This window comes from Chironomus tepperi, unplaced genomic scaffold (genome assembly GCF_022539635.2).
Source record: "Chironomus tepperi strain 1889 unplaced genomic scaffold, CSIRO-AGI_Ctep_v1 contig_54, whole genome shotgun sequence".
Taxonomy (NCBI): Eukaryota; Metazoa; Arthropoda; class Insecta; order Diptera; family Chironomidae; genus Chironomus; species Chironomus tepperi.
In genome coordinates, this window is record NW_027226176.1 from 1 (window position 1) to 10,228 (window position 10,228).

The following is a 10,228-nucleotide window of genomic DNA, read 5'->3' on the forward strand; positions in this document are numbered from 1 at the left end:
ATAACGCCACTTTGACCCGAAATATTTAAATTCCATAGGCATTTTTTTCTAAAACTTTATAAACCTCCATTAATCTCTCGTTCCTTTCCTATGAAATGGCTCAATAAAATTAAGCTCCAACTGAGGATCCTTTAACAGTGAATAACAAAATTAAAACTCATCAAGATTCTCACACATATATTCCTTATCACAGCATCCTGTCCTCTATAATCGACCTCATGTTGGGACCCAAGGTGTGATGGAACTTTTGGATTTTAGGATTTTTTGAATTTTCTATTGAAATCGTTTATGGGTTGAATAGGATTATGAAGGTAGAATGGAGTTGGTCAGTAATCGATACCGAGAACAAGGTTGTCGGATTCTTGTGAATTCCTTTGTAATTTCGGTACCGGAGATCAGTCTTGATCTTACTTACTTATTTCGATGGTTGTACAGATCAACTGTGATCCATGGCTTAAGTCTTGATCATGTCTCGAAGAATTTGTTAAAACCATGACTTCGGGAAGTTCTAGTCATAGAGACATAACAAGAGAATTCAGGAATAAGTTGTTCTAACAGACAAAGAGCATAATCTGAGTATACTCACCATTGTAAGCATGCTTATTTGTATGAAAGAAGCGTGCTTTGAGTATTTTCATTAATCTGAGCATGTTCTTTGCATGTTAGGGTTGTTTGTACGAAAGCGTTATGAATGTAATTTGGAAGCTTACGGGAGAATTTTTTCTCAAAAAATCCTAGAAAATTGAAGAATTTAGTCTATAAGAGGAAGAAGAGGCCTGAAAAGCACATGATGCATAAATGGGCCGACAAGGCAGCCTCAGCTATCGTCACTTTAGTCTTAGGCCAGATTCAATGAAAACTGATCTCAAGTTAGTAAGTGCTTTCTAGGTTGACTTTTGGATATGCTCATGGTTAGTCATAATTTAATTGTGTGTTTCCCTATCGAGATTGTCTAGTCAAGAATCCAAGTTGATCGTCCGAACTGACAGAGAACATGCTTTCATGGTATCATTGGAGTTTACAGTTTAATCAAAATTTTTCGGTACCATGAATTGATGTTCTTTATTTGTTAGGGTCCACGGTTGTCTTCTGCTATTTTGGTAACATACAAAATGCCATTTACAGCTAAAAATCGATAATTTTCAATTGAAACTTGCTGATTCTATCAAAAAATATTCATACGGTCAGCCTAAACAGATCTAAAATCCTAAACAATTGTCCAAATTCTGTCAAACATCCACATTATCTCCAATGAACCGTATCCCATAATTTGACATACACTGCCCTAATAAAACGACAGACAGAAAAAATTAATGCATAAAAATTATACGACTAGACAAAAAAAAAAAAATGAAAGCGGTATTTAAAAATATATTTTTTTTGTTTTTTTGTTGCTTTATTTGGGTCATGATATTTGCACTATCGTAAAACATAACGATTGTAAAATTCTGACTCTCATAATATTAAGAAATTTTCTCACTCGTGAGCCACCCGCTGATCTTTTAGATGACTGAAGGGGATAGCTGTAGAACAGCAAAAACAACAAAAAAAAGTTTGTTCATATTTTTCACACACAAAGCTCGTGTTTGTGATGTTTCATAACCGTCAGCTATTCATTGTTGCTGTTCATTCTGAGTGTAGCCTTTTAATTATTTTAACTTCTTAATTACTCGACTCGGAGTTCACTTTAATACTTCCTGCAATGAAAAGTACTGCGCATCCTTTGAGAGAGATTGTCTGTCCGTCGTCTATCCAATACCGTACTCGAAATATAAATATTAAGATAGGTTAATGTTGAGCCTTTAAGAATAATCAAATTTCCTGTGCCTGTACCTTTTTCAAATAATAATAATCTACTGTAAATTTCAACCCATGGGGGCATATCATCAACTTTTTTTTTAATGAACATTTTCTGTAGACCGAAAGTCTATTCGTCATGACTTTAACTACGTTATAACTCAAGAGTCATTTAGTAAATTTTTATTATATTAATGAGAAACTTTTGTTCCGACAACTTTCTTCCGTCCTCATTTTTTTACGCATTTTTTTATATATACTTTTTCCCGTTGTGATGTTGCCTATTGTTGTACCTTGTTCTGTACAGAAGCGACATTTTCACATATTCTGGACTAATTTGTTTTTAATGTCTCAATATTTTAAATGGGGATATTTTTGAAGGGAAGTAATGGTTTAGGTTGTATGATGTCTGATTGTCAGTTCGTCTGTCAGTTAATCCGTCTGTTAGCTGGTTCGTATGTCACTTCGTCTGCTAGCTAATTCGTCTGTCAGCTGATTCGTTCACTAATCCGCTTGTCAACTGATCCATCTGTCCACTAATCTGTCTATCAATCCGATTGCTATTTAATCCGTCTGTCAGTGCAGCTGAGAGTCTTTTTGACAGCTAGTTCTTTCAATAATTCGTATGTCAGTCGCCTGTCAGCCAATTTGTATATTAATCGGTCCTTCTGAAGTTTTTATCTTCTAATTCGTCCGTCTATTAGCTTCTCCAATTGTCAGCTAATCCATCTTTCAATCCGTTTGTCAATCTATCTATCAGCAAACTGGTTTGTCAGCTAATCCATCAAACAGTCAGTCTATCAGTCAGTCTACCAGTCAGTCTACCAGTTAGTCTATCAGTCAGTCTACCAGTCAGTCTACCAGTCAGTCTATCAATTCCCCTGTTTGTTAGACCGCCTGTCTGTTAGTCCATCTATCATTCCGTCTGTCAATTATCTGATGGAATATGCGCTTTCGTCGGTCTCGTACGACTCTACCATTACTAGTTTGTGTCCTTACCTTACAACTCGACTTGGGCGACAAGAAAATAACAAAAAAAAATCTCAAGCTTATGGCTTTTGCATGAGCTGAGCAAAAAAATTTAATAAAATTCCCAAGAATTTAATTTTAAAACAGAATTTTTTTAAAGCCATACTTTAAGCACACGTGCCATATCCAAAATCATTTTTCATTCAAAATCCAAAACCTCCATTAATTCAGTCTTGTAGGGTTTTTAATAAATCATTGTGTAAAAATGTGAATTTCATTTGTTTATAGATTAATCATTATTCAATTATATTGCCTCAATCGGATACACACACACGCAGAATCCTGTAAGCATTCAAATACATATTTTCAGCATGAATGCCTAACATAATCAAATAAAGCAGCATCAAACCCTAACAGGCAAAAAGCATGCTTTGAGACTAGTTGTTTGAGAATATGAGACCGGTTTCACTTCATATTACTAAAAGTGGCATTAGTGTACCACAGAGAGCACAGTTAGTGAGATCGGTTTATGTGACATGTGTACAACCATTCTTAAAAGCATTTCATTTGAGCAAGCTTTGAGAGTTCTTTTAGTATGTGCTCACAAGTAAGCTATGTGAACACCATTTTGAGTACTACAAAAAAAAAAATACATATATTCTCAAACCATGCTTTTTTATACATACTTTGAGCATGCTTTAATAAATGTGTATAAGCATGCTTTATTCATATTTTTTATACATACTTTGAGTGAACTTTAATAAATTTTTATCAGTATGCTTTTTCAATTTTATTATGACATACTTAAAGCAGACTTTTTTTAAAAGAAAAAGCATAGTTTTGGAATAATTTAAAGCATACTTAAAGTAAACTTTCATAAATTTCTACGAGTTCTCTTTTGTAGCCATTTTAAGCACACTTAAAGTGGACTTTAATAATTTTTAAATTATTTAACAGAAAATTAAATTTTAAATAAAAAAACAATTTTAATTTTTGATTAAACTTTATTTAATTTCAAATTTTTCCAATACTATATTAAATGTTACTTTTTCATTAAATACTGATTTATTTAATTATGGAAATTTTGTTGAGAGTTTTTATCTTTTTTAATTCGTTTAATCTTATTCTTAAACAAATTTTTGAAAATGGCTGCTATTGCTCCATCCGAGGAATCATCTTTTTCCATGTCAAGTACTGCCTTAATCACATCAATTAAGTCACTAGCAAGTTTAAGAGAAATTTTTGATGAGTAGTCTTCGGCTTCTTTTTTACTGCTATTTGCATTGCACGGATAACCCCACAAAACATTCTCACATAAAAATTCTTCGTCAAATATTGCAGTTAATATAGAGTAAACTTTTCCAGGTAGTTTTGTAAGGTTTGGAGCCTTAGGAAGCTGCTTCCATTCATCGATCTATTCAAGAAATATTTTTAGATATGTATACAAAGACACCATAATAAAGAAAATTTTATTTAAAAAACATACCAAATCAGCCTTGAGATCATCACAAGTTAAGTCTTGTATGAAACTCTCAAATTCATCGACCGAACTTATCTTCTTTTTGATACATGTTTTTTTTGTACCACGAATGTTCCCAACTTCTATTAATTTTGTCATGATGCCTTCCATTGAAGTAATTTTATCAATTAAAGCTTTTAAAGCTGTCTTTAATTCTAGGATTTCTGTCATTTTATCGATATCTTCGATGGATGGTAGCAATGGATAGACATTTTGTTCGTTTTCATGGCTGCTTTTGGAACTCAAATTTATATCAATAAATGCGTTTGAATCATTGCTTTCTAAAATAACCTGTTAAATAAAATAAAATTAGTAGAATTAATAATTTAAAATTTGTTTTATAATTATTATTACCTTTTCCAACTCTTGAATACCATCATTATTACTGCTTTGCCCTAATCTTTCACGTTCATCATCACTTCCTGATAAAGCAGCAATATGTTTTCGTGCTTCAATTAGTGAATCTAGAATAAAAATTATAGTTAAAAACAATTATTAAATGAAAACACATTGTTATTTACCATGAGCACAATTAATTTCCACCTTTTCATACGGCCATTTAGAAATAATGCTTGAGTCAACTGCCTTCGTAACAAGTATAGTTGCATTTTTTTTGGATAATGAGTAATAAAGCAATTATCTCTAGCTCTTGCTTTATCCATTCATTATTTATGATCATCATAGAAGCATCCGAAAACAGTGCACATCTATATGTGCGATTTTTAATTTCTTTTTTCACCTTCATGACAACAATGTTACACGTCCTTCTTCGTCGAGTGCCCAAAAAATAATGAGAAAAAAAAACAAAATGCACTTCTATTTATACTAAATTTTTCCGCTCTATGTTTTTTTGGCTATGAAGTCGAATCGTCAACTCAATAATCAATATAGTGACTATTTTTTAAAGTTGACGTTCATGATCGAACGTCAACTTCAATATAGTGACTATTTTTTAAAGTTGACGTTCATGATCGAACGTCAACTTCAATATTGTGACTATTTTTTAAAGTTGACGTTCATAATCGAACGTCAACTTCAATATTGTGACTATTTTTTAAAGTTGACGTTCATAATCGAACGTCAACTTCAATATTGTGACTATTTTTTAAAGTTGACGTTCATAATCGAACGTCAACTTCAATATTGTGACTATTTTTTTAAAGTTGACGTTCATAATCGAACGTCAACTTCAATATTGTGACTATTTTTTAAAGTTGACGTTCATAATCGAACGTCAACTTCAATATTGTGACTATTTTTTAAAGTTGACGTTCATGATCGAACGTCAACTTCAATATTGTGACTATTTTTAAAGTTGACGTTCATAATCGAACGTCAACTTCAATATTGTGACTATTTTTTAAAGTTGACGTTCATAATCGAACGTCAACTTCAATATTGTGACTATTTTTTAAAGTTGACGTTCATGAATCGAACGTCAACTTCAATATTGTGACTATTTTTTACAGTTGACGTTCATGATCGAACGTCAACTTTAATAAAGTTGACGTTGTCAGTTGACTATTTTTTAAAGTTGACGTTCATGATCGAACGTCAACTTCAATATTGTGACTATTTTTTAAAGTTGACGTTCATGATCGAACGTCAACTTCAATATTGTGACTATTTTTTAAAGTTGACGTTCATAATCGAACGTCAACTTCAATATTGTGACTATTTTTTAAAGTTGACGTTCATGATCGAACGTCAACTTCAATATTGTGACTATTTTTTAAAGTTGACGTTCATGATCGAACGTCAACTTTAATATTGTGACTATTTTTAAAGTTGACGTTCATGATCGAACGTCAACTTCAATATTGTGACTATTTTTTACAGTTGACGTTCATGATCGAACGTCAACTGAACGTCAACTTTATTGTGACTATTTTTTAAGTTGACGTTCATGATCGAACGTCAACTTCAATATTGTGACTATTTTTTAAAGTTGACGTTCATGATCGAACGTCAACTTCAATATTGTGACTATTTTTTAAAGTTGACGTTCATGATCGAACGTCAACTTCAATATTGTGACTATTTTTTAAAGTTGACGTTCATGATCGAACGTCAACTTTATATTGTGATGTTGACGTCAAACGTCATTCAATATTGTGACTATTTTTTGCAGTTGACGTTCATGATCGAACGTCAACTTTAATATTGTGACTATTTTTTAAAGTTGACGTTCATGATCGAACGTCAACTTCAATATTGTGACTATTTTTTAAAACGTTCATAATCGAACGTCAATTATTGTGACTATTTTTTGTGACGTTCGAACGTCAACTTCAATATTGTGACTATTTTTTAAAGTTGACGTTCATGATCGAACGTCAACTTAATATTGTGACTATTTTTTTAAAGTTGACGTTCATAATCGAACGTCAAGTTGGCTAACTCGGATATCAAATTGAAAAAGCCTGGAAAATTAAATTTTAGTACATTTGCTGTATTGTGCTTTATTTTTTGCATATTAATTTTATCAAAATCGATTGTGCCGTCTTCTTTAAAATTTAATGTAACCGATTTTTTACATTTTTTCTTATTGTGATATTTGCGACATGCATATTTCTTTTTGGTTCCATTACAAAATGAGACAATAAATGATAAGTTACAGTTTTCGTGTATCAAAGCTGGATTACCATTTCTGTTTATACCCCACTTCAGTTCAGATTTATCGTTTAATGTCATCATTCGTTCTTGTTTAGAATCTTTTGCCATTGACATTCCTTCATCAGACTCATCATTACTTACTATAGCCTCGCAAAGGTCCATTGCGACTACTTCTTCTTTTTGCATGGTTCTTTCATTTATTTCCGCTCTCAATTCTTCGAGCTCCTTCATATTTGTATCATAATTCAAGCTAAGAGATTCAAATTTCATACTCAATTGTTCAATTTGTTCATCTTTTAAAATGCTGCTAATCTCAAATGCTTTATTTTTTTCTTCCAGTTCATCGATTCTTTTCTTTTGTTTTTCAATTTCATTCCTCAAAATTAGTATTTCCTCATTTTTTTTGTTAATATCCTTCTCTGATTCTTCATATTGTATTTTAAGTTTTTTATTGGCATTAGACAATTTTAAAATTGATTCTTCTTCGCTTACAATTTTTTTCACTAATTTACTTTTGATAGTGTTGAAATGTTCACGTGTTGGCAATAGAAGTTTTTGTGATCTATCATAAATTGGTAAGATATTTTCTGTTATGGACGGTCGAAGATGCGGTTCTTTGCTTAAAGCATTGAATATAAATATTTTAATACTGTTGAAAAGCAGTCTGTCCTGTTCTGTCCATAACTGCATGCTTTTTTCAAACTTCTCATTCAATGATTCATGACTGTAATTGTAATCGTTATCCATAAACTCGTAATTGTCGTTTTTCAGTATGTGTGCAAAGCACACTCCAATTGAGTAAACATCGATCTTCTCTGTTGCTTCATGTTCATTGAACATTTCAGGTGGTTGGTATTTTCCAACATGTCTATGACCGGCAATGATATCTCCTTTCTTAGCCGCCAATGAGAAGTCTATAATTATAACTTTCGTGTCGTTATTCACAATTACATTATTCCCTTTCATGTCTTTATGAACTATTCCAATAGAATGCAGATGATTAAATGCCTTGACAGTGTCCAATAACAAATGATGGAATAGGTTTAGTGTCAACAAACCGTGTTCCTTACGGTAATCCTCAACGAACTTGCTCAATATACTTCCTTCTACGTACTCTATATAAAGTTCCAGTTTTCATCATTCCAGAATAAACCTGCAGCAATTGATTTTATATTATTTCGAATTGTTGCTGTTCGCAAAAAACTTATTAATCTCTTTTTCTTTCTGATAATCCACGTATCTGCTAAATTTTTTTTCAAAAAGATCCTTTTTTGATAATTTATTCGAATAAATAGCAGCGCCGCATATTATTTCCACAGATCCAAAGGATCCAGCTCCAATTTTTGAATCAGGTAATGGGACCTCTGTGAAATCGACGATTTGCATAGTTTCTTCTTTTATTATACTATATATACTTTATCAAGAATTCTCATAAAAAATTATTCTCATATATAGGGCTAGTAGAAACTTGTTCTTGTGAAGTATATCGAGTTTGATAGAAAAAATTATATTTTTATTGCTGTAAAGTTTTATGATTAACTTATTAGAAGATACATTTATTAGGTATGATTATGAACGCCAACAGTTAAAAAAAGTCAGTATAACAAAGTTGACGTTCGATTATGAACGTCAACTATTTAAAAAATAATTATAAATTAATAGAAAAAACATTAGAATTTGTATGGTTTTGAGGAAAATCAAATATCCATATATTTAATTTTGTATACGTTCGACGATACAAAAGTGCTGGGAATTAGAAACTGGCAGAAGTTATCTAAAGACAGATCCAGCTTTCGACGAATTCTAAATGCGGCAATGGGCCCCCGTGCGCCTTCGCCAAGGAAGTAAGTAAGTAAGTATACGTTCGATTATGAACGTCAACTTTAAAAAATAGTCACTATATTGAAGTTGACGTTCGATTATGAACGCAATCAACTTTAAAAAATAGTCACTATATTGAAGTTGACGTTCGATTATGAACGTCAACTTTAAAAAATAGTCACAATATTGAAGTTGACGTTCGATTATGAACGTCAACTTTAAAAAATAGTCACAATATTGAAGTTGACGTTCGATTATGAACGTCAACTTTAAAAAATAGTCACAATATTGAAGTTGACGTTCGATCATGAACGTCAACTTTAAAAAATAGTCACAATATTGAAGTTGACGTTCGATTATGAACGTCAACTTTAAAAATAATCACTATATTGAAGTTGACGTTCGATTATGAACGTCAACTTTAAAAAATAGTCACAATATTGAAGTTGACGTTCGATTATGAACGTCAACTTTAAAAAATAGTCACAATATTGAAGTTGACGTTCGATTATGAACGTCAACTTTAAAAAATACTCACAATATTGAAGTTGACGTTCGATTATGAACGTCAACTTTAAAAAATAATCACTATATTGTGTAATAAACCCCCCACCTCCTTAAAAAGCGAACTAAAGCAGAAAACTATAAAGGTTGAATTCTTCAAACAAAGCATTCATTTAAGTTCAAGATGCTGCCGAAGAAGGTTGTGCAATATCGCAAAAACGAAAAGAAGTTATCCAAACAAGGAAAATGTAAAAGAAGAAAGCTTAATTCATGCTTATTAAGAAATAGCAATATCGAAGACAATGATTCTAGTGTCCTGTTAGATGAGCCAAGAGTTATAAATTTTGATGATCATAGCCTATCGTTTGAAGAATTGAGTACAAGTGATCATCTCAGCTTAAGCAATGTAGAAGATAAAAGTAACGAAGATGTTGAAAAATTGAGTAGTGTAGCATCGGTGAAACATAATCTAACATTTAAAGAAGACCTTAGACAATTATATCTAAAAGACCCATCGATGACTAGAGCAAACCTAGATAAAATTCTTAAAGTCATAAAAAAACACTCAAAAAATGATATGCTTAATGTAGGTGGTTTGCCAAGTGATGTTCGAACACTTGTAGGACCAAAACAAATAATTGAACCAATAGATGTTAGTGGTGGAAAAAGTATTTATTTGGGAATTCAAAAATGTCTAGAATTCTTAGATCGAAACTCTATCATTTTACCAAACACAACCATTTTTGATATCAATATAGATGGCGCACCAGTATTTGAAAATCCTTACGTAAACATATCAATTTGGCCAGTATTGATGTCATTTAAAAATATAGAAGGGTTAGAAAAGAAAGTTTTTCCGATTTCTATTTTTTGTGAAGTAAGAAACCAGATTCGCATGAGTTTCTTCAAAGTTTTATCGATGAGTACGTAACATTAAAGAATGGATTTAGATTCAAAGGAAAAGACTTGAAATTAAAATTGGGACGAATCTTAATGGACGTT

General features: G+C 31.7%; 1 protein-coding gene across 1 annotated transcript; it reads right to left on the reverse strand.

The window, feature by feature from the left end:
• Positions 1-3,835: 3,835 nt before the first annotated feature.
• On the reverse strand, positions 3,836-7,867 carry LOC139100010 (uncharacterized protein MCAP_0864-like). Its single transcript, XM_070652586.1, has 4 exons — positions 6,904-7,867; positions 4,640-4,749; positions 4,253-4,576; positions 3,836-4,180 (listed from the first exon to the last, which is right to left on the reverse strand). Exons 1-4 carry the CDS (start codon positions 7,865-7,867, stop codon positions 3,836-3,838), a joined length of 1,743 nt encoding a protein of 580 aa, XP_070508687.1.
• Positions 7,868-10,228: the final 2,361 nt, after the last annotated feature.

Coding starts and splice junctions, on each gene's coding strand:
- LOC139100010 (XM_070652586.1), bottom strand. CDS start 7,867: ATGAAAGGGAATAATGTAATTGTGAATAACGACACGAAAGTTATAATT. Junction 4,750..6,903: donor AGCTTTGATACACGAAAACT/GTAACTTATCAT, acceptor TTTTTATTCTAG/ATTCACTAATTGAAGCACGA. Junction 4,181..4,252: donor ATGATCTCAAGGCTGATTTG/GTATGTTTTTTA, acceptor TTTCTTGAATAG/ATCGATGAATGGAAGCAGCT.